The 25,860-nt window shown below is 40.5% G+C and overlaps 1 protein-coding gene across 1 annotated transcript in view; it reads right to left on the bottom strand.

Annotated features, from left to right (window-relative positions):
* Positions 1-3,780: 3,780 nt before the first annotated feature.
* The window catches only part of TMEM200A (transmembrane protein 200A), a 61,683-nt gene continuing 39,603 nt past the window's right edge, over positions 3,781-25,860 (bottom strand). The window contains exon 2 of the mRNA XM_079781677.1: positions 3,781-6,581. Within this exon, the coding sequence (XP_079637803.1) occupies positions 5,090-6,565 (1,476 nt within the window). The 5' untranslated portion in view covers positions 6,566-6,581 and the 3' untranslated portion in view covers positions 3,781-5,089. The remainder of the gene's footprint in view (positions 6,582-25,860) is intronic.

The following is a 25,860-nucleotide window of genomic DNA, read 5'->3' as shown; positions in this document are numbered from 1 at the left end:
TCCTTGTGTGGGATGTGCAGGAGTCAATCAATGATTCTTCTCATCATTGATGTTTCTATCTTTCCCTTCCTCTCTGAAATCAATGAAAAAAAGGGGGGGGGGGTTAAATTTGAACTGCTAAAACAAGTAATTAAAAATTTGTCTTTATTTAGCAAATTGTTAAATGCTAGTGTAATATCCATTTTGATATAAAAAAATGTTTAACTTATATTACCACCGTGTCTTCTAAAATTATATAGATAGGAACATTCATTTGAGCCTGAAAGCTTTTACAACTGATTGCTACTCTTTTTTTTTAATTTAAATTCTTTATTGTTTAAAGTATTACATAAGTCTCCTTTTCCCCCCATTGACCTCTCCCTCACCCCCTCACTGTCTGTGTCCATTGGTTATGCTCATATGCATGCATACAAGTATGATGGCTACTCTTAAACCAACTGTGGGCTTTTCTATTTTTTATTATCTATCAAAATCTGTATTTCCTGCTTCAAAGAAGCTCTACCTCCTGTGTTTAAATTATTATGCTTACATTAAGATTATCAGTACTAAAGTTAATGTGAGCCACACATCCTGCTTTGGGCCACCTGCCATCAGCTGGTACGAATGCCTTTCACCTTGCTTACAAGTCTGCTGACAACGGGCTCACTGCTCTGAAAAAGCCTCTTTGGTTTGGGGGAATGTATTAGTTCCCTATGGCTGCTGTAACAAATTACACAAACTTAGTGGACCAAAATAACATTTATTTTCTTACAGTTCTGGAGGCCGGAAGTCCAAAATCAGTTTCACGGAGCAAAAGTCAAGGTGTCAGCAGGGCGGGTTCCTTGCTGAGGCTCTGAGGGGAGAATCCATTCCTTACAACTAGACCTTTGGTCCTTGTATTTCTTTTTTCTTTTTTTTAATATATTTTATTAATCTTCTACAGAGAGGAAGGGAGAGGGATAGAGAGTTAGAAACATCGATCAGCTGCCTCCTGCACACCCCCCACTGGGGATGTGCCCGCAACCAAGGTACATGCCCTTGACCAGAATTGAACCTGTGACCCCTCAGTCCGCAGGCTGATGCTCTATCCACTGAGCCAAACCGGTCAGGGCGCTCCTTATATTTCTTGGCTCATGGCTCCTCCCTCCATTTTCAGGGCCAGGATCTTAGCATCATCCATTCTTTCTCTACTTTGGCCACATTATCTTCTTTGTAGTCAAATCTCCTGCTTCCTAATTATAAGGATCCTTGTGATTACATTGAGCCCACCTGAATAATCCAGGATTCTCTCCCCTATCTCAGGATCCTTCATTAGAGTTGGGAGTTCATTTTGCCACATAAGTAACATTCACAGGTTCCAGATTGTGGACTTGGGCATTTTTAGAGGCCTTTATTTACGCTACCATGGGGGATATACTTGGGGTTGAGATAGGGACAAGGTGAAGATTGGAAAGTTCTTAGATGACACTTTCAGATAGTAATATCACATAAACTGTATATGTTGCATGCTCACTATATGCCATCCTGGGCCTTCTCCTGGACCTTCTAGGAGCATCAACTCATTTAATGTATATCTGCTGAGGAGTGAGGTTGGCACTCCATTGCAACACACCAATGGTCTTGCCTCAGTAGTTCTCAGCACCTCTGATGGGTCAGCACCCAAGACTCATGACCGGAAAGTAGGAGTCCGGTGCACATTCTGGTCCTCTGGCTCCAACATGCATGAGTCTAACCAGTCTACTCTACCATAGCTTCTGCCCCTCATTTAAAAAGCAGACTGCTGTAGAGATAGTGACAGGCAAAGAGATCCTTATCCCAGGGCACCAAGAACCCTTTACCCTTAGAGGTAACACTTTATAGTTTATGTTCTTACTCATCTAATTTCACGGTTGAAGAATCTAAAGGCTTGAAATTAAGAAATTAATTGAAATGGAGTAAATTAAAATTGGAAGATTACGTGATTTACTCAAGGCTACACAGTGGAGGTGGTAAAGCCATTGGGGCATGCTGTGCTCTTCTCACCTACTGCAGACTCAGGACACTCACTCAGCTCTGCCACTTCTCAATGGCACACCTCATGTTATGGGCTGAATTGTATCCTCACAAATGCCTATGTTGAAGTCTTAACCCCTGTACCTCAGAATGTAATATATTTGGAGATAGGTAGGGCCTTTAAAAATGGTGATTAAGGTGAAAAGAGGCCTATAGGACGGGGCCCTAATCTAACGTGACTGGTGTCCTCATAAGAAGGAAGGAGACACCAGAGATACTGATGCACAAAGGCAAGGCTGTGTGAGAACTCAGAAGACTCCCATCCACAAGCCTAAGAGAGGCCTCAGGAGAACCAAACACCTTGATCTTAGACTTCTAGCCTGCAGATCTGTAATAAATTTCTATTGTTTAAGCCACCACCAGCCTGTGGTATTTTGTTATGGCAGCCCTAACAAACCAGCACAGCCCAAGATAGGCCACAAGCCTTAGAAACTCTTTGGCCTGGCAGAAGTCAGCTCATGATTCAGATTCCTAAGGTTTCCCACAAGAAGAAATGGGGTTACTGAACAATTTTCACTATTTATAAAAGCCCAAGGGAAATGCACAAAATAGTCTAATTAAAATTCCAATACAGTAACATTAATGATTTCATATTCATCTGAAGCTTTACTTATAGCATGTTCCTTTAATCTAAAATGAGGTTATTTATCATTTAATAAACTTGATTTGTTTGGTAAATGAAGGACTCCGGTTTGTTGATGGAGAGAGGTTGAACAGGAATCATGGCTTTAAGCCCCAATTCTTTCATTTGGATCCTCCAAGACCCATGCTGTTTAATCCTCTTCAAATTCTTAAAGCTCTTTCAGGGATGAACTGAGCAAATTACATGGCTTTAGTCATTTGTCACATCAGGGGTGTTGAGAGCCATTGTTTTGAAATCTGTATCACTGACATTTGCTAGATAATATATGTCTGGTTATTTTTCTGAGAGTTGATGAACTTTTAAGTGAAAATGATTCTAAGTGTATTAGTCAGGATTCTCCAGAGAAACTGAACTGATAGGATATAGATAGAAAGAGAATAAATAGATGATAGATAGATAGATAATTATTATGAGAGATTGGCTCATGTGATTATGGAGGCCAAGAGGTTCCACAACCTGCAATCTGAAAGCTGGAAGCCTAGGAAAGCAGGTGTATAATTCCAGTCCAAACCTGAAGGTCTGAGAACCAGGGGAGTCAATGGTGCACACCCAAGTCCAAGGGTAGGAGTAGATGGATGTTCCAGGTCATGCATAAATTTGCCCTTTCTCTGCCTTTTTGTTCTATTCAGTCCCTCAACAGATTGTATGATGTTGACCTGAATTGGTAAGGACAATCTTCTTTACTCATTCACTGATTCAAATGCTAGTCTCTTCCGGAAACACACCTCGAAATGTGGGCATCCCTTAGCTCAGTCAAGATGGCACATAAAATTAACCATCACACCAAGGGAACAAAATATGAAAATAGCCTAATTAAATAGGTGAATGGAACTAGGATCTCTAATCTAACAGAGGCAAAATAAAAAAGCCACAGCAACCAATACATGTACAAGAGTATCAACAACCTGCTATAGAATGTGTCTGAAAATTTGAAAAACAGTACTTTAAACAGAAATTTATTTTATTTAAAAAATTATAGCAAATGTATGAAGAACACAAATTTCTATTAAGAACAGAAGTTTATTAAATGTTTTATAGTAAAATATCGAGCCTACTTTATTGCAATACACAGGTTTGATGTTCTAACAAGTAACACTATACCTCAAGTTAATGATGAAACTGCAGGAACCTGCAAAGGTATCTTCCTTTTCTTCTTCCACAACTGCAATACTGATATTCAGAAATGTTTAGGCATAGGGGAAAACCTGTCAAGTTTCCTGAGTATTCCATTAAACAATTCTTAAAATTATATATTACTTCAATGGAAAACGTAAAAATTTCCTGGTGGAAATAACCATTTTAGTATTTATTATCTTCGATAACAGAACCACAATCCCCAAAATGTATTATACCATAAGAAAGTCTTTGGAGTCATCATAAGGCTTTCCAGCACAAGATAAATTTCAAGGCAATTTATCAAGGACTGAATTTTCTTAAATCACCTAGCGAGTGATATGAAGATAAAAATAAATGTCAAGGTTAGCTGATTGTTTTCCAAATAATAGGATCTAAAAAATATTGGGGGAAAATAAGGATATGAGAATGAGTGGATATTGGATGATAATAGAGATGATTAGTAAAAGGTACTGAGACTAGTTAGCATTAACTAGCATATAATATATTTTCATTCATTAGTCAATGTTTTCTTCATGTATATTATTATTTTAAGGTAGCATTACTAAACACTTAATTGGTCCATTCATTTTTCAAGTCGGTTGCAAAGAAATTTCTATACTGGATGTCTAAAGTTATAGCTAATAACATTTTCATTATCTACCACTACGACTATCTCACATTCTCAGCCATGGCTCTTGAATACATGGTTTCTTGATAAAATATCACTAAAATAGAACTGAGGTTGAAAAATTACCTACCTACCAACTTAACCAATTCATATCAATTAGCTCACACAGAATTAAAACAACTCATATCATTTGGCTCTCACAGAAGCCAGATGTTTTTCCATTTAAATAGTCTAATCAATCCTGCATAAAAGCAATTATTCAGAAAAGCACACCTAAGATTTGCACTCCTACTCATTTACAAGTATATATTGAGGCTTGGGCCTGAATTTGGTACTTCTAGTCCACACTTTGGTTCCCTACCTTTTCCAAACTGGACCCTTTATTTTATGAATATGACCATCAACAAGAACATGAAAGTAAAGAAAATAAACTTTAATTCAGATCATGCTTTCAAAGGAATGGAAAAAATAAAATCATATATGATAATATAGAGTACTGCAATCTTAGTAACCCAAACATGTAACTATCTCCATTACAGAATTAAGCAGCCAGGTCAAACACACTACGAACCATTTGATTAAAAATGCTTATAACCAATGCTTTAACAAGGAAACACTGATGAAAATAGTTTTAAAATATACAGCCTTGTAAAATTATATATTTTTTAACATTAAAACCTTGTTTCAGAAGTTCCCCGCTTTAGGTTGTTACTCAAAAACTCATCATGTTCAAAACTCAAATTATTGTGAGATCTTGAGATCATAAGCAGCTTCTCCTTATTGGTAAAGTCTTTTTTGATTGCAGTTGGGGGCACAAGCAACCTCTCCATCGGGTCCTCTTTGTTCTCCAGTTTCATATATCCTTTGCTGTTGCTTCGATCCAACCGAGGCCAACTTGGATGTTTCCGTTGTTCTGCCTGAACAGTTAGGGTGGAGCGACCTCGGTCTAAGTCTAGGGATTTTGAATGTGATGAGAGCACATGCAAGGATGTGTTGGACCCAAACTGTCTTCTAGCAGCCCCAGGAGACAAGAGCTGCCCAGCCCCAGGTCCAAGGGCCACAGAGGACTTGTACTGACTAGACAATGACTCCCCAATGGAATTATTCCGAGGGAGCATCATGCTGACTGGCTGGAAGGACTCATTGGTGTTAGGCAAAGGGACCACAAGGGAATCCATAGACAAATTCCTCGACCTACTTTTGAGGTTCTCAGCATCCTCGGTGATGTTATCTATACTGGGCTCATCAATAACACAGTTATTAAGTTTGATCACAGGCAATGTAAAAGCACTGATGGATGATGACACAATTGACTTGGTTTCACATTTCTTAGAGCCACCGGTCTTATCATCAGTTGTCTTGGAAGGAGATGGATACAGGCCAAAGACAGAGACAGAGCTGTCAGAGAGCAAAGGTGGCATAAGATGCCCCAAACTCTTATTTTCATTTAGCACAAGCTCATCCTCTTCGACAGAGCTGTCCATCCGAAAACTGCTCCTAAAACCCGAGAAAGAGGAAATGGTATTCGCTGCCAGTCTCGAGGCACAGGAGCTCCCATTCTGTTTTACTTCAGTTTCTCCTATCAGACCCGTGTAGATGCCATTCATATGCTTTTGCTCCTTGATTCTTAGCGTGTGGATGTCGATGACTGTGGAATAGATGTCCCTCATGTGTATGATTTTGGTTTCTTTGTCACGGTTCTCATGAAGAATGGCATTAGCACAAATGAAAATGAAAATGCCAATCCCCATTGTGAAAGGGCCAAGCATTTTCATCTTATCAGAATGTAAATGCTGCTCAAAGAAGCGAACCACCACGCCACTTTGGTTCCGAATGACCTGAGTTGCGTTTGTGGACAATGTTGTCTCAGCATCGATGAAATGTTCTTTTTGGGGCCAATACCCAAGGACTGCCATTGCAATTCCAACAATGGAGATAAGCATTCCTAAAATGAGGAAAAAACCAGAGGGGGAATAAAGCCGGATTTTGCCTCGAACAACCACGACATCAGCCCTTGGCCGACGCCTGACTGGTTTCTTCTCTTGGGCAGCAGGTGATGGGCTGAGGCTGACATGATGCTGTGATCTGGCAGAGTCTTGCCTTTTCAAGGCGGCCAGGCCGGTTATCACTCCACCAGTGGCTATCATAGCTCCGTCTTTTATTCTGAAAGGAAGGGGAAAAGATAATCATCTCAATATGTTTAGGGGTATGCTCATCAATTCAACCATTGTTTGTATATTTTTGTTGTTTCATATAATGAAATGGAGCAGAAGAATAGCTTTTTAATTGGCATAACATGGGTAGAAGTTTTATTACTGACTAAAGTAAAATCCTGGAGATTGCCTTTTTTGGCTGAATTAGTGTTTTTATTATTAATGAAATGTAAGCCCAAGGTATATTTTACTTCAATAATTTTACTACTTATCATATAAAATAGTCCCCTGGTTATAATCAGACCCTGGTAAGTCTCTCTCTCACACACACGCACACACACTATCCTCATTATCTGTGTTATTTTACAGAAATGGAAAAATCCAGAATACTTAATAAAACAAACAAACCCTACACTTAAAAGAAGAATATGTCCCACTCTTGTGAAAGTCACAAAAGAACTCTTAAACTCCAACATTTAATTTCTCAATTCTCATTTTCCTTACTTCTCTATTTCTATGAATATTACTGACCCCTCCTTTCTTGAAATTCTTGTCCAGGTCTTGATGTTCCTAAGTCTTCTGGCTCTTCCCTGACCTCACTATTCCAATTTTGGATCATCTTCTCTCATCTAAAAGTAGACCACCATCCCCTAAGGGCCCTATCCATGGCCATCTTCTCTTTATACTCTCCCTTGGCATTCATATCTGCTCCTACACCTTCTACCATTTCCTCTATGCTAATGATTCCCAAGTCTCTATTTCAAACCATAGCCTGGGTTTCAGTTCCACATTTCCAGCTCCCCAGTGGGGTACACATACACATTCATGCACCACTAGCAAAGCTGAACTCACCTCCTACCAGCACTACTTAACTTTTTTAATCGTGTCAGTTCTCAGGCTTGACTCCTCAGGCTTAACTCATCCCTTTCTTCTTCCTCTCATTTTCCTTCCAATCAGGTTCTAAATTCTAGGAATTTTCACTTCACAATATCTCTCAATTCTACCCCTCCATTCCAACGTACTCTTCCTAGCCCAGAGCAGCTCTTACTAACTCTTACTAGACCATTGTAATAACCTCCCAGCTGCTCTTCCAAACTCCAACTTCTCTTCCTCCACAATCAAGCTTACACACTGAAGGCAGATTAATTACCCTGAACACAGCTCTGAAGTTGTTTAAAGAGTGGAATAATGAATAAAATATTCTCCACCACCTACCCAAGTTTAATCTGGAATTTCAAACCCATGGAATTTAGCTTTATCTCCAACTGCACCCTTTCATTTACATAAAACTAAAACCCAACTATACTCCATATTATACCGTTTCTGAGACTTTGTTAATGTTTCTCATTCATCTAGAATTTCTTCCCACTCCCCCCAACTTCACATATTGGCATCTAGCTGGTCATCAGAGCTCTTCTTTCCACTTCCTTTATTAAGCCTTCTCTGAATGACTCAGCAAATCCCACGTGAGCTTTCATTCCTCAGAGCATTTCAGCAAGTTTTCTATGGCACTCACTGTATTATAATGTCAGTTCTTGCATGTCTGTGGTCAAACATCAAATTTAATTCACTTTTTTATCACCAGAAACATTCATTGTAGTACCTTGCACATAGCCAGTGTTCAAAAGCTATTTGCTAAAATGCTCAATAAGGGAATAATTCTTCCCCTGAGATTTGCTGAATGGCCATAATATTAGTATACTAAATTTCCTAGTTAAAAAAACACACATAAAATTAAAACCAAAACAAACAGCAACATTTTGTGAGTTGGTAAAGTATTTGTCATTATTTGCAATGAATAGTTCTCAGGCTGCCAAATCTGGCTGGTAGGATATGAAGGATATTTTAAGACCCACATGGTCTCTGGCAAATTTCTGAGAGGGTTTCTTCACAGCATCAAATCTTGTCTTGCAAAATCAAGCTATCCTTTTAAATTTCTATTTATGATTTCTGTTGTGTTTAAATAACAGTGTTGTGGATGGTATCTACAGTTTTAGATAGTTGAACAAGCTGGTTAGTAAATCCAGTCTGCATTGGAATTATAACTAGGATTAAAATAGATTAATGCTCAAATACCAAACTATATTGTAACCCATAGCTCTAGTCTATTAAATTTATCAAAGTATACATATTACAGTTTAAAACTTCTCCCAAACCTTGGCTAAAACCAAACTTTGTGTCAGTTTATGTTTTCTTAAATCAAAACAGTTATAAATGTTTGAATAAAACTCAGTAACTCCCATATGACAGGATAAGGATTTACTCTGAAATCCTTCAGAATAGAATGAAAACAAGGGCAAAAGGCTTTCATCTGGTTTAAAAACAACCACCGTGAATTATCATTCCATACAGATTCTTAATCCTCCCCCACTTGTTAAAACATTTTCTGCAGGCTGTGCCATTCTCCATTTCAGAGGCTGACCGAGGAAAGGGGGCTGAGAAAGAAAAATATATGTATTCTGAAAGATAGATGGGAATAGTAAGGTGGAAAAAGAGTGATGAGGGACCGAGTTCCTTTGTGAGCAAGCAAAGCAGGTTAGACCAGACATGAAGAAGTAGCAAGGGCAGTTTAAGAGGATAAACATTTATTAAAAATGAAAGGAGAGAAGTTGCCTGGAGAAGTTTAGAAATAAAGGATCGAATTGGGGAAAATCAAAGCACCACAGAGCTTCTTCAGCCAGTCTACCCTGGCCATGTCTGGGCAGGGGTACCCCACTCCCTGGATTAGCAAACTCGGGTTGGGTGGGGGGGAGCCCTTGTCCTCTTAATTCCACTGGAGACAACTGAACACTAAGTGAACCTCTATTGTGATTTGGGCCCAGCCCTGAGGGGAAAGCCAAGGTGTGCAAACTCAGTCACCACTTCAAAGAGCTAGTACATCTACCTAAAACAGAATGAGCTAACCCCCAGAATGAGGGGGACCTTTGCAACAGGCTTTAGGCAGACAAAAGCATTAACACTTAATCAAGTGAAGAGCATTTCAGGGAAGGTCAAGAGAAAGAATAGCTGGATACCAGACCTCTGATCTGCCTTTAGCACACAGCTCAGCCCTGAGGGAGGAAACCAGGTAAAGCTAGAAAGGAAAGGAGGGCCAAGTCTTGGAAATTAGGAAGTGGCACTAATGCTGGACGTTGGGCGACATTTAATGCCGGTGGGTCTTGATCTGGCATCTAGAAGGGTTCAGAAATCTGGAGAAGGCTGTGCATAGATTAAGTAAGAGTCCAGAGACGAAAGATAATTTTGAAAGGCATTGGGGGTCAGAGGAGCTGGCTGAAGAAACCAGGTTGTCCTTGTTTCAGGATCCCTTGCTTTTTATTAACACAATTTGTCCTACGACAAGGTGGAGATAATACACTTCAAAGGCCAGGATTAGTCTACAGAGTTCAGTGTCAGATTGGGGAATAGCCTATGGCTGTTCAGGTGGTTGGCCAGTAGGAGGCAATAACATGTAGATTAAGATGCCCTGAGCTGTCTGGCAGCAAACAATCAACTTAATGCGCCCCTTTCAGGTTTGGGGAAATGCCTTTAGCCATTCCAACAGGTGATAACATATGTGACACAGCTTTTGTTGAGTCCCCAAGTTCCATCAACCTTTTGATGAAACTCTTGCAATTACGACATGCTGAAACTGGCTTCCGGCATGGCACACCTAAATGCTTCAATTTTACACTCATATGCAATGGGGTTGGAGTAAGACACAAGTACTGTTGCCCTTATCTGAGGAAAATTAATCTCAATTTGTAGATGAAAGCAATCATGCAGGACTGGTTTTGGGAAGTAGCCTGAGGGCGCTAAGGGCAGTTTTGCAATAAGAAGCCTAGTGAAACCATGCAACCTAGAGGGAGGAGAGGCACAGGCCACTGCTTCTTCAAACTGCAATATCCACTTGGTCCATACTGTTCGGTATAAGCATAAAAGAGCCTAAATCTATCTTTTGGTTTATGCTACAAAGCCACATCCCACACATTTATCACTTTGGGGGCGGGGGGCCATAGGGACCAGGTTAACTACAGTCTCATTATTATAACAAGTCAGCATTCTCCTCAGTTTTGATAATAACAATAATAGTAATGCTAGCTAACATACAAACACATAACACCTTATGGCCAGGCGCTGTTCTAAGCGCTTCAGGTATAAGCACCTGCTTATTCTCACAATTCTGGAAGTGGATATAATTGTTATGATTTCTATTTTGCAGAGGGGAAAACCGAAGCTAAGTGAGTTTAGGTAACACACTCAGGGTCACACAGCTCAGGGTTGGCTCCCAACGCCTGTGCTCTTACAGAATTTGAAATGGGGATGGGCCTCCAAATTTGCTTTCACTGAGGTTTTCTTTCCCTGTCAGTTTTATTTTGATTCCTGTTTCCATCAGAACACCAGATCTTAAAGAATGCTCTTTGTCTTTAAAACTGTGACTATGGGCCAAACAACTGCCATTTCTCAAATCACACTGACCACATGGGAAAAGCCATGGGGTGGAGATGAGGTTCAAGGACTGTCCTTGGGCAAGCAGTGGGCCTCTCACACCTGTTTAGATGCCCTTCAGCACGTGAAGGTGCAGACTCAGAATTGACCCCCCACCCCCCACCTGCATACTCCCCCCCTTTGCTCTCCTCCATCCCTTATAGGGCCAGGCCAAGACTTACTTCCTCTAAGATCCAAACAAAAAATCTGACTACAGTGAATTTCATTGTGTTAATTTGGGCAGAGGTTTTGCTTATTAGTCTTTGGATTCAAAGCTTCATCCAAACTTGTGCAACTTGAAGCCCTTGTGGCATTCCACTAGAGACCTAGGTGGACATTGTTAACTCATGTAGATAGATATTCATTCATGTAATTAGTAAAAACTGGTGTCTGCAAATGCAATAGATATAGGGCTCAAAATGTTTCTTGGCCCAAAGAATATAATGATCAGCAACTATCTTTTCAAGGAGATCATTTGGCTAGTTATAAATAAACCTAACTAGATGATCAGCCACATTTGGTTTCCATATTTTCAATATTTTTAGGATTTTATCAAAGGCCAAATGAATAGATAGGCATATATTCTTCTGTCGACAACCAAAAAAAATTAATTTGAATTAACTCTTGGCTACATATTAATTATCCTATTTTCCATTCCCAGTGTTCACAAAACAGCCACAATTTTGCTACCAAGATTATCAGCTTAAAATTTGCACAACAATAGCCCAGCCAGTGTGCTCAGTAGTTGAGCCCAACCTATGAACCAGGAGGTCACTGTTCAATTCCTGATCATGGCACATGCCCGGGATTGCAGGCTTGGTGCCCAGAAGGGGATGTGCAGGAGGCAGCTGATCAGTGATTCTCTCTCATCATTAATGTTTCTATCTTCGTCTCACAAATCAATAAAAGTATGTTTTTAAAAATTTGCACAACTTCTTCACTGTTCAAACTAGGGTCCTGCAGGGCTATCTCCAGGCCTTTACCATCTTACCCATTCATCACAGATCTCAGAACTTATCAGCAGGATTGCAATCTTCTTCGTTACCTTTCTCAGTGCAGATGTGAACTCCTGCACTCATTCAAGCACTCTATTACAGTCGACTCGCCTACCCTGGGCTCATCTTCCCTCTGGACCATGTTTATTCTACCCCTTTCAGCCAAAAGCTCTGTCCTTGACAGAAGATTTCTGCCCTGTGTGTCACGTGTTAACACTACTCCATCCTGTCTAATCATCAGGCTTAGTCTCTCCTACTCTTGCTCTGATAACAATTTTTAAAGCCTTATTGTTTTTGTCCTTTACCCTTCTTACAAGCTTCAGGACATTCTGGAATTTGCTTTTCATGGCACTAATTTATACCGGTTTTTAGTATTCACACACTCACGGGAGTTGATTCCTGAACATGTCGATCTTCTGATCACACTGCAAGCCTACTATACATCAGACATGGTTCCAGATGCACTCACACACTAATATCTGAGTTGATGATAAGTAAATAGGCCTACATAATTGAGGGACTTTTCAAATTTTTGAAGGCGACATTCCTTTTAGCCAACTAAGGACCAGGATGTTGTCTAAGTCCCAACAATGAATTAGCAGGAAGAACAGGCTTGGTATTCATGATTTCAGGCTCCCAGTGCAATGTTCATATTTGGTGAAATCTTTCTATTGTTTTTGTATGCTATCCCAATGCCTTGCAGAGTGCCTGGAATGTAATAAATGCTCAACCAGTTTGTTGACTATGCACTGGCTTAAATATTATTGAAATGTGCTAGACACTAGGGACACTGATTTCAAGGAGTCTGGAGTCCAATGGGAAAGCAAAGTGCACATTCATAATGAAATGAACTGGTTATATGATGGAGTCATGGGAACACTGAAGAATGTTCTTCCACACTATCTGGAGGCTTCTAAGAAGCAGCAGTAGTTATCAAAGGCTTGGTACATCAGTAGGAGTTTGCCATGCAGACAGACTCTCATTCATCCTTGTCCCTAATTCTTCCACTGGGCTCTTTGCCCCATGGCTTCTCTTTATCTTTTCACCTGAAGTGTGCCAATTATTTTAAATATACTTAACAATGTCTTACATGTTGGAAGTTTTATTCTTATCTCAAAGCTTAAAAATTCTCCAGAATGTGAGGCTATCTACCAAATGGAAGTAGAAATTAATCTGTGCCTTTAGGACCAAACAAAAACATATAAAACTCCCATGTGGAATTCACAAATGTGACAGATGGAAATCTTTTCTGTTCAAGCCAGAACAGTTTTAGGACTTTCTTCCCAATAGAGACATTTTAAACTTTTAGAATAGGATTTCTAGTCTATATCTTTACCAAAATTCAAAGAAAAAATCCCTATGGTGACTAATAGTTCAATCATATTGAAGTTTAAAAGATAAGATAGAATAGAAATCATTTTTTAATGTGTAGCATAATGGTTTTGCACATGGATATTGGAATCAGAGAAACAAGGGTCACATCCTTGCTTCATCATTTGATACCATGCAACCTTAGCCAAGTTGTCTTAAACTCCTTAGCTAAGTTCTTCCATCTGTAGGATGGCAAAACACTCTTTAATACAGAGTGCATCCCAACTTCTTGGAGCCTCAGTTTCTTCATCTGTAAAATGAGGACAGTAACAGTACCTACAGGGTTGTTGTAAAGCAAAGGAAATAATGAATGCACATCACAGTTTAGCATTTGGGAACTAAGGTCTACATTAGTGACATCAGCTATGTCTGATTTGAAGGTCTTTTTAAGAACAAAATTCAAAAGTAATATATATAAAATGTTGACAGTGTTGATTATACTAAGGTCTCAATAACTTAGCTAATATTATTAAACTCTTCATTGCTCACTATTAACTCTTTCATTGCTCAGCTAGACAAACCAAAACTATATTTTAATATATTAAATTAAATTTTAATGATGGCTCATTGCATATGGAAAGAAAATTATGATTGAAAATTTGTCCTGAGATTTAGAGTCAAAAACTATCTGACTGGAGTCTGTGCATTTTAGTGGAAGAGCATGAATAATTTGATGGTTGCAAAGAAGAGTTTACATAAGAGAGAGACAGGTGGGGAATCTTATATAATAAAAGAGTAATATGCAAATTGACCATACCTCTGCTACACCCACAAGCCACGCCCACCAGCCAATCAGGAGCAACTATGCAAATTAACCCAACCAAGATGGCTGCAGCCACGGAGCAAGCAGGAGGGTTGGGTTTCCCCGGCAATGGAGGAAGCCAAGCTTTCCGCCCACCCTGGCCTGCCCTGGCCTCCACTCAAGGCTACAAAGTTTCAATTATAGAAGATAAATAAATCCCAGATACCAGGGCCTCTGCTTGGGTTGCCGGGGAGCATGGCCAGCCTGCAAACCACCACAGGCCCCTCACCTAGGCCACCCCATGCCCCAAGGGAACCCCCAACCTGATCCAGGACACCCTTCAGGGCAAACCAGCCGGCCCCCACCCATGCACCAGGCCTCTATCCTATCTAATAAAAGAGTAATATGCAAATTGACTATCACTCCAACACACAAGATAGCTGCCCTCATGTGGACACAAGATGGCCAGCAGGGGAGGGCAACTGGGAGGGACCAGGCCTGCAAGGGAGGGCAGTTGGGGGCGATCAGGCCTGCAAGGGAGAGCAGTTGGGAGGGACCAGGCCTGCAAGGGAGGGCAGTTAGGGGCAATCAAGCCTACAGGGGAGGGCAGTTAGGGGTGACCAGGCCTGCAGGGGAGGGCAGTTAGGGGCAATCAGGCTGGCAGGGGAGTGGTTAGGGGGTGATCAGGCTGGCAGGCAAAAGTCGTTAGGGGCAATCAGGAAGGCAGGCAGGTGAGCAGTTGGGAGCCAGCAGTCCTGGACTGTGAGAGGGATATCCCAGATTGGAGAGGGTGCAGGCTGGGCTAAGGGACATCCCCCGCCCCCCACCCCCGTGGACAAATTTCATGCACCGGGCCTCTAGTATATTATAGAAAGAATAAAGCCTGCCTTTCTTTTTAATTCATTCTATTTCTTCTGATTTGAAGACTTGCAACAAAAAATAATAGCAATAATAAAAGCAGGGTAGGAAAACCCAAACCGGCCCATCTGATGTTTTTACTCATCTTAATGATGCCATTGAACCAAATGCATGAATAATCTGATCAATTCTGCAAGCACCATTCTGTTTCCATAGGGACATTTGGGCATAATACAGACTGAAGACAAAGAGGAATATGAGGGTTGGGAATATGAGGACTAGAGAAGATGCCATAAGGGTGAAATAAAGTGAAAATGCACAGAATGGTAATTTTGTGACAAAAAGGTTAAGCTGTGATTTTATGTGCACTCTGAAGTCCTTTGCTGGTCTGTCTGGGAGAGAATGGTTGCTTAATATTCAGTATAGTACTACATTCACATGAATGCTGGGATTAAAGGGAAGTATAGAATTTTTTATAATTAGAAGAATATAGTAAAGTCATTAAATATAAAATATCACTTATGGTCAAGTGCATCCTAAACATGCAGAAAATGCCAGGAGTAGAGACTGCACTTGTATGTGCTCTTGGTTACCGATGCCTTCCACCTGTAACCCTGACAAACCATAAAATATGGGCCCAACCCAATTATGAGCTGCATAACAATGGCATGGAACAACTGCTCTCCAGTGACTAAAATCTATAAAGTCCACAGAGCGCAAAAGTCTCCAGGAGGCCAAATAACGGATCCATAATGAGCTATTAGAGAAAACCCTGCTGAGACCCAGTGGGAGCCGTTTTCCACAGGAACATAAGAAATTAGAAGCCTATTTCCCCCAACGTAGAAATATGCTTCCTGCCCTCTACCCCAATTCTTCAAATTTGGACAAGCTTTTACAATGACTGTCACACTCCCTTTACACTGCATTTCCTGACAGGAAGTCAACTTGAAATTGGTATAAGGAAGCTACCCCTAAAGAAGTCACATATTTACTAAATGCAAGAAACTAGCTGAGCTATCCCTGGATAGAGAGCTGAAGTATTTAAAATCACAAATTGGACTTTTCATACAGATCCCTCCTCTGCTGAACATACACAGGAACTTCACTTAGAGTTATGATAACCATGTTTGTGGAGACAGCATTCGAAAGTGAGTCTCTGCCCGGCCAAGCATAGTGGTCAACCTATGAACCAGGAGGTCACCGTTCGATTCCCGGTCAGGGCACATGCCTGGGTTGCAGGCTCAATCCCCAGTGTGGGGTGTGCAGGAGGCAGCCTATCAATGATTCTCTCTCATCGTTGATGTTTCTATCTCTCTCTCCCTCTCCCTTCCTCTCTGAAATCAATAAAAAATATTTTTTTTAAAAAGAGAAATTGAGACTCTTAATAGGTTCTAACATTCTTTCCAGTGATTTTAAATACCCAGAAAATACAAACATACTACTGACAGTCATGTAGGAGAAGGGGGAAAGATGGAGGGCAGTAGTAAGTTACAATTCCTGCTGCTCTACTTTCTATCAAACATCTTGTATCAGTCTGTCAGTTTTGCATGTTACCCAGCTGTGCCAACACTGTTAAGGATGCAAAGGATATTTCTTCTCTACTGCAAGTAAGGCATCATCTCTCAGCAGAGCAAAAACACCATCTAAATTAGTAATGAGCTGTGTCACCTTTTAATCCACAGTAACATACATCAAATTTATCTTAAAAGTTTTCCAAAGATGGTAGCTCAAAGCTACCATTAGCATTTTTTAAAACATTAGAAAATAGTTCAAACTACATCATTTCCACTGGAGCATTTTACTTTTATTTTTTCCTATAAGTAAAATCTGAGAAGTACACATTTTTAAAAATTAATTTTATCTTTTCCCATCACCATTTATCCTCCTCTATGCCTATGAACATTTTATGTTGCCTATGAACTCTGGAATTTGATTTTTTTAAATCTTGTTAGTAATTTTATTGGGATCATGTCAAATCTGTACATAAACAAATGCGAACTGACATTGTTATGCCACTGCAACATTTTAGCTAAAAATTTTATTTTATGTCAGTTTTCTAAAACAAGATCTTTCTCATTTCTTGTTACTTTTTGTTTCCTGGGTATTTTCTCACTGGGTTTCTACTGTGTTTTCTTTCACTATCGTTTCTATCTTTAAGTGGTTGTTGTTTGAATGTAGGAGGGCTACTGATCGTTGTGCATTAATTTTGTACTAAGTTACTTTACTGAACTTGATCAATGTTTTTAAAAAATGTTTTCAGTTCATTCTCTTAGGTGTCCTAGAAATACAATTATATCATCCAGATATAATAATATTCCCTTCCCCAATTTTAAACCTGCAATTGCTATTTTCCAATCGTTGTCACCTATCACCTGGAGAGCAAAGGTGAACAGGTAAGCAACCCGGACATCCCTGCCTCTCTCCTAATAGAACTGGCGCGCCTCCGGTTTCACCACTGAAGAAGGACCAATCAGTGCTGCTGTACTTAGGGTTTTACCTAGAATTCCAGGAGACAAAATTAACTGATTCAGAGCTGCTCCTGGAGAGGAAGACCAGGAAAGGATAGGAAGCAGCAGGTGAAGAGCAAAGAGCAGAAAAGAAGGAAGAGGAAAAGGTGGGGGATAAAGTGGAGGAAGAAAAGGAGAAACACGTCCTGGGGGAGACTATAATGGATTACTATTGCAAACGCTAACTATCTGAAATGACGACTAACTCCTACATATTTTCTATAAGGTCCTTACTTCTTTCCATCGCTTCTTTTAAGAAGCATGTATATAAGGACAGGAATTATCTCCTGGGATTGCTGGGACTACTGAACCATCTTCCAAATCCTGACTCTAAATAGGTTACCTGAAAAGGAAGATTTGAGAATAGTAAACTGCATAAGTTATCAGAAGTATAAAAAAGACAGGGAAGAATGCTTAGCAGTAAAAACGGTTTCAAGGGAGGCCTAACCTAACAGAGGAAAACACCATGTCTCCAAAACACCATATGCAGGTGACCACTTTTCACTAGGGGAGGGTATTTTGGGGTCATGCCTGAGATATTTTTAGCTTCGAATACCTGTTATGCTTTATTATGGTTTGCTTCACTGGTTATTTCCTGTGAGAGATCGCAACCCAAAAGAAAAATGGACCAAAGACGTTAATAGCCAATTTATAGAAGAAAAATACAACTGTCCAGTTAACAAATAAAAAGAGTAATACTCAATAGTATGCAAAGAAATGCAAACTAAAGCAATTTCAAAAAGTAAAAATATAATTTCACTTACTAATTGATAAAAAAAAAAACACAAAAAAATGGGATTGGTTATGCCCATTACTAGTGAGGTATAAGGAAATAAACTCTAATAAGCTGTCAATGAGAGGATGAAATGGTACTTTTTAAACGTTAATTTGGGAATGACTTTTGCAAGTTTAAATGCCCATCCCCCTCCATCTCACTTCTGTGAACCAGCCTTTCAAAAGACTTGTAGACGTAGCTACGCATACATAAAAGTACACATTTCATGTATACATGGAGGAAGCCAAGCTTTTAAGCTAGTTATTGGAACTAGCTTAAATGTACATCAATGGAAGGTTGGTTAAATCAGTTGTGCTGCATCTATACAATGGAATAAGACATAGATATTTAAAAGGATTAATGTATGACAATAAGGAAAAATTTTCACATCATATTTTGTAGCTTTTAGAAGAGAAATAAAGAGTAAGGTCCTGTTTATGACAAACATACAGAACATGTGTTTGAATACATACTGGAGGGATATGGGAGGCAACATCCTTATTAACAAAGCTTACACTTAAAGAGTGACATGGTGGGTGACAGGTAACAACACTCACTTTATATGTAACCTCACTATTCACCTTTTTGCACGGAGCATGCACTGCTTTTATTTCATTTCCACTCTGGAACTCTAATTAAATACAGGGCAGAGAAAAGGATGTTAAAGTTTGGAAAATTAGAGTAAAAGGCAGACCAACTTGATACACATTTGGGTAATTAGATGGGCTGGCTCATTTAAAAAAAAACACACAAGAAAATAGCAAGTGGCTAAAATCGCTAACTAGACTAAGTCAGAAATTCAGGAAAGAGACTTACTTAGATCATAATCTTAAAGCACAGGAAACAATTCTGCCTACCTGAGCAACACCTGCATCTATTGGGTGCAAGGTAACATACAGGATGAATTAAGAATTGGTATCTGAAACAAAAAAAGACTGACCAGTGTTGCTCAGTGGTTGAGCATCAACCTATAAACCAGGAGGTCATGGTTCGATTCCAGGTCAGGGCACATGCCCGGGTTGTGGGCTTGATCCCCAGTGTGGGGTGTGCAGGAGGCACCGATCAATGATTCTCTCTTCTCATTGAAGTTTCTCTCTCTCTCTCCCCCTTACCCTTCCTCTCTGAAATCAATAAAAATGTATTTTTTTATTTTCTTTATTGATTAAGGTATTACATATGTGTCCTTATCCCCCCAATTGCCCTCCAATGCCCCCACTCATGCCCTTACCCCCCTAGTGTTTGTGTCCATTGGTTATGCTTATATGCATGCATACAAAGTCCTTTGGTTGATCTCTCTCCCTTCCCTCTGAAGTTTGATGGTCTGATCCATGCTTCTTTGTCTCTGGATCTGTTTTTGTTCATCAGTTTATGTTATTCATTATTTAAAAAAAAAAAAAGAATTGGTATCTGCCTTTAAGAAATTTCTAGACTTTGCTCAAGGATAATGCTATGCGTTGTAAAGCAAATCCTTTATCAGGGTTGATATGCTTCATCTGCCCTGGGTTACCCTGACTTATTCAAACAGCTCCCTCTGTCCTTCAAAGGGGGGATGACTTTCTTTCCCCAAAGCTCAACCTCACTGAAGACCCCGTTACTCTCACCTTTGATTCACTTATGAAAACGAGCTTCTTTTTGAGAATGCCCTGTAGCTGCAGAATTATTCTTATAAAACTTGCAGCCATAGAGACTGGACAGAGATATTCAGCTCCAGGGAAGATAAGCCACCTGTATAGCATAAATACACTCATGAATTCAGACTGGTTGGGGGTTTAGACCTAAGAAGCATAACTTTCCACAATCCCAAGGCAGAAACTGAATTCAGTGGTGAAGTTTCTAAGTCTTTTATTTTTTAATCTTTATTGTTGAAAGTATTACATGTGTCCCCTTATCTTCCCCATTGACCCCTTCTAGCCCTGCCTCACCGCCCACCCCAGGCCTTCACCACCCTATTGTCTGTGTCTATGTATGCATATATGCATACAAGTCCTTTGGTTGATCTCTTCACACCCACCCTTGCCTTCCCTCTGAGATTCGACAGTGTTCTGTGCTTCTATATCTCTGGATCTATTTTGTTAATCAGTTTATTTTGTTCATTACATTCCACATTGAGTGAAATCAAATGATACTTGTCTTTCTCTGACTGGCTTATTTCACTTAACATAATACTATCCAGGTCCCTCCAGGCTGTCTCAAAGGGTAAGAGATCCTTCTTTTTTTACTGCTGTATAGTATTCCATGTTGTAAATGTACCACAGCTTTTTTATCCATTCATCTACTGATGGGCACTTAGGCTGTTTCCAGCTCTTAGCTATTGCAATTGCGCTGCTATGCACATAAGGGTACATACATTCTTTCTGATTGGTGTTTCGTGTTTCTTAGGATATATTCCAGAAGTGGGATCACTGGGTCAAATGGAAGTTCCATATTTAATTTTTTGAGGAAATCTCTAAGTCTTAATTGATAGAAATCCACTGGTCACTATCATAGTCCCCCCCACCCAGCCCTGCCTGCTCAACCCATGATCTCGGATAGTAATTCCTTCTCATAAAATAGTTGAGGGCTATGTTCTGCTTAAAAGGTCATTTTAGGATTTGTTCAGACTTCAGTAAAATAAAGTTGACTAAACTAAAGTCTACAGGCTTACATAGATCAAAGTAAAAATTCGTTAAATGGTGACTTTTTAATAATGATGAATTCCAGAAAGAAAAAAAATGTTTCATCTTGAATCTTTTCCAAGAGAGCTGTCAAGAGGTTCAAATTATTTATCTGGAGACTTTGGGGAGAGGTATAAAAAAATTGAGAAGAAAGAATGCACAATCAGAATGAGAAAGGAACTAGCATTTGCTGATTTCTGATATTTTTAAGGAATTTAATATATATTATCATGTTTAACCTTCAGTAAAATTGTGTAAAGGAGAGAAAAAAACTACCATTTCACTGCGATTCAGAGAGGGTAAGTAATTTGTTCAATGCCATACAGCCAAGAAGTAGAAGAACAATGTTTCAAAAGCACGTGATTTCTCCTTCAATCATATTGCATGTTAATAGAAACAGGATTGGGGGCAGGAGACATAATTGGAAATGTGGAGAGAAAACAAGCAGATGAGGGTAAGAGTGAAGAGTTAATGGTTATGAATTTAGAATGCAGTAAGAAAAAATGTTATTTAAATAAGAACAAAGTATGTTATTTAAAGAAAGAAATCAAATGCATCTCTGAATTGCATAGCAAAGCGCCATGCCCTCAATAACTTCGTTGGTTAGGACAAAATGAGTTCAACTTCTAACTTTATAAGAACCCACTTCTATAAAAATTATCAAGTCTGTATGTGGGAAATAATCAAATCCCCCCTCCCCAATATACACATCAAAACTATATCACCCAATGCATAGGTAAAATAAAGATCAAATATTCCCAAAAGCAGGTAACATTGGCAACAGTCTAAATCTACTTAGTGTTCTAAGTATCTTATTACTTTGAGGCATAGTTTTTGGTATTTTATCTCTTCATTGCTACAGTTTTGACCATCTGTCTCCAAAACTAAGAGAAGGATATTAAAACATGTCTCCTATCACGCTAAAAACTGATTGATATTTTAAAACCCAGTCAGCAGACTGATGAGTCTCAGAGGGGAGGCTGGGGTGGGGGGGTGAGGAGAGATTAACCAGGGAACTCATGTGCATATATGTATAGCCCATGGACACAGACAAATAGTGTGGTGAAGGCCTGGGAGGGGCGGGTGCAGGTGGAGGGGGTGGATGGGCGGGGGGTGGGGGGAAGCACATGTGTAATACTTTCAACGACAAAAATAAATTGAAAAACAAAGAGCCCAGTCCGTTTAACCATTTCATTCCCTCCCCCACCTAAAGTATCATATGAGAAGTATAAGCTGAGGAGATATCAGCAAAAGCTTTTATATTTGTAAGCAATGTTTACATGAAAGTTTTCTATGTCTTTCCAACCGGTAATTTGGCAACATGTATATTTTTCTTTCATTTATATTAACAAAATGATTTGACCAATTTATTATGGTACATTCAAATAAAGGAATACTGTGTGGTCATTTTTAAATGTAGACAAAATGTCTGACAGGAAAAAAATGTTCAATAAGTAAGTTAATTGAATATAAAAAAAATAGGGCAAGCAATATCATTTAAAAAATATTTGTACATACACAAACAGAGCTAGAGAACAAATACAAAAATGTACACAGCTGTCCAAAGTCTACTACTGACTGAGCTACACAAATAGCCCCGTTGTAATGAAAGGCTCAGAGAAAAAAAATATACATAAAAAAAATCCTCATAAGCCATTTGGAAAAGAGCTCACTCTATGGGCCATCTAAATATAATTTTTCTTTGCTCATCTATTTATTAATAAACATCTCAAATAGAAGATCACTTAAAAATCTGGAATTTCATTTCATTAGGCTAATGTGCCTTTATTTTCAAAAGTCAAATGATTTTGTTGTCACCTTAAGAGCAATTTAAGAGCTATAACTATGAATTTATAGCTCGAGTAAGTCAACATGATAAAAAAATCGTTGTGAAAAATTGCAGGCACACTAGTTTTATCTCCCACCAGTAAAGCTGAAATAACTCTTTTTTAATGATTTCAAAAAATGCCAACTGAAAAACTAGCTAGCTACTAGGAGTATCATAAAAACACTCATAAATTTCTTAAATAGTTGGTTATAAGGTCCAAGTGTCTCTGCTACAAGGAAACCATGCCTTTACCCTGTAAGGTAGCTGGCATTGTGTTTATTGTTTTACATTCACTAAGACCAAATACAGCCTCACGAGTACGGGGCAGGCAACTCCCTGGGCTTTCTCGCGATAAGGTCTTCTGGGATGAGATAGTTCCAATGCATAGGAATTCATAATCAGTAACAATCAAAACATTTTGGCAGATAGATAACAGGAAACACTAGTATTGCAGTATCATAAAGGGAGAGAAATAGGGTCACTCCAACAGTACAAAAGCAACATGAGAAAAGAAGCAAAACCAGTACCTGAAATGGCCCAGGAAGTCCTGGGGCCAGGGGAGGTAGGGGCTCCAAGAAGAGTTCATTCAGATAGAGTAGTGCCACTCAAATGTGGCAACACTGGTATAACCTGTGGAGTTGTCAGAAAGGCAAATTCATGGGCCAAATGCCACCTACTGAATCAGAAATCAGAGGATGGCCTGGCCGGTGTTGCTCAGTGATTGAGTGTCGATCTATAAACCAGGAGGTCACAGTTTGATTCCCAATCAGGGCATATGCCTGGGTTGTGGCTCGATCCCCAGTGTGGGGTGTACAGGAGGCAGCCGATCAAGGATTCTCTCTCATCACTGATGTTTTGATGTTTCTCTCTCTCTCTCCCTCTCCCTTCCTCTCTGAAATTGATAAAAATTTTTAAAAAATAAAAAAAATGTAGAATGTTTTAAAAAAATCAGAGGATGAGCCCACCTTCTGTTTGAACAAGCCCTCCAGGAGATTCTGAGGCCTGCTGATGTTTGCAGGCCACTGAGATGGAGGAATTTACTCAACAGGCCCAGCCTCTGCTCAGATGAAATGGGCGGGGGGAGGGAGGTTTGCGGGGGCCAGGGGGAGGAGATTGAATTGCTGACCACATTTCTTCTAAAACAGGACTCTTTTGCTGGGGTGGAAGAAGGTGGGGGGTGGGGGGAATGCTATTATTAGAGAAATATGGCTGGAGACAACAGTGCCCAGCAGTGCCAGTAGGATTAGGGAGACTCCTCCTTGCTTCTCCTGGGGTCACACCTAGAGGACTCTAAAAACCATTAGGACCTATTTTTGCCTAAATTGCTTTGACTACAATCTGACCTGGTTCCTATCAACCTGGAAGAATCTGTGAACCATAAGCAGGACTGTGTGTTTTGCAGCTTAACATGGAGCAAAGGAATTCACAGAAACAAGGCTGCACGCTCAAAAATAATGATTGTGGCTCTAGAAAATGAAAGGTAGAATTCCGACTCTCTTTGTTCTTTAGCAGTTTATTAATCACAAATTTCCCATCTGGATGGAAAAGAATAACTGACCACTGTTACACATAAGTCATCCAAGTCAGTATGCTGTCTGTGTAGCACACTGAGACATTTCCACTGCACAAGGTTATGAAAAAAGTTATGCAGCCCTACTTTTTTCTAGACAGGCTTCATTCCAGATGTTTCATTTTCTTAAGGGACTCTACATGCAACAAGGTGAAATAAGCTTCAAGGTGAAATATGCAAATTGACTGTACCTCTGCTACACCCACAAGCCACGCCCACCAGCCAATCAGGAGCGAGTATGCAAATTAACCCAACCAAGATGGCTGCGGCCACAGAGCTAGCAGGAGGCTTGGGTTTCCCCAGTAATGGAGGAAGCCAAGCTTTCCGCACATCCTGGCCGGCCGTGGATTCCACTCAAGGCTACAAAGGTTCAATTATAGAAGATAAATAAATCCTAACAAAAATGGCGGCAGCAATGGAGCTGGTGAGAGCAGGAGGCTTGAGTTTCCCCCGGCGATGGAGGAAGTCAAGCTTTCCACACACCCTGGCCGGCCTAGGCCTCCACTCAAGGCTACAAAGTTTTAATTATAGAAGATAAATAAATCCCAACAGAAATGGCTGCGGTCACAGAGCAAGCAGGAGGCTTGGCTCCTCTCAAGGCTACAAAGTTTCAATTATAGAAGATAAATAAATCCCAGATACCAGGGCCTCCGCTGGGGTCACTGGGGGGCATGGCCGGCCTGCAAACGACCACAGGCCCCTTGCTCAGGCCACCCCACACCCCAAGGGAATCCCCACCCTGATCCATGACACCCTTCAGGGCAAACCAGCTGGCCCCCACCCATGCACCAGGCCTCTATCCTATCTAATAAAAGAGTAATATGCAAATTGACCATCACTCTAACACATAAGATAGCTGCCCCCATGTGGTTAAAGATGGCTGCCCCCATGTGGACACAAGATGGCCGCCACAAGATGGCCAGCAGGGGAGGGCAGTTGGGAGGGACCAGGCCTGCAAGGGAGGGCAGTTGGGGGTGATCAAGCCTGCAGGGGAGGGCAGTTAGGGGTGACCGGCCCTGCAGGGAAGGGCAGTTGGGGGGACCCATGCCTGCAGGGGAGAGCAGTTGAGGGGGACCAGGCCTGCAAGGGAGGGCAGTTAGGGGTGACCAGGCCTGCAGGGGAGGGCAGTTAGGGGCAAACAGGATGGCAGGGGAGCAGTGAGGCATCAATCAGGCTGGCAGGGGAGTGGTTAGGGGGTTATCAGGCTGGCAGGCAGAAGCGGTTAGGGGCAATCAGGAAGGCAGGCAGGCGAGCAGTTGGGAGCCAGCAGTCCTGGATTGTGAGAGAGATGTCCGACTGCCCGTTTAGGCCCGATCCTGGTGGGATCGGGCCTAAACGGGCAGTCGGACATCCCTCAAGGGGTCCCAGATTGGAGAGGGTGCAGGCTGGGCTGAGGGACACCCCCCCATGCATAAATTTCATGCACCAGGCCTCTAGTTATTAATAAAGTTTGTAAGCAAAGTCAGTCAGAACAATACCTAATATTTACCTCGTTCTTGTAAGGTTTTCATTCACTAACTCCTGG

This window comes from Cnephaeus nilssonii (assembly GCF_951640355.1).
Source record: "Cnephaeus nilssonii genome assembly, chromosome: 9".
In the NCBI taxonomy this organism is placed as follows: domain Eukaryota; kingdom Metazoa; phylum Chordata; class Mammalia; order Chiroptera; family Vespertilionidae; genus Cnephaeus; species Cnephaeus nilssonii.
This window is presented reverse-complemented; position numbering and strand designations above follow the sequence as displayed.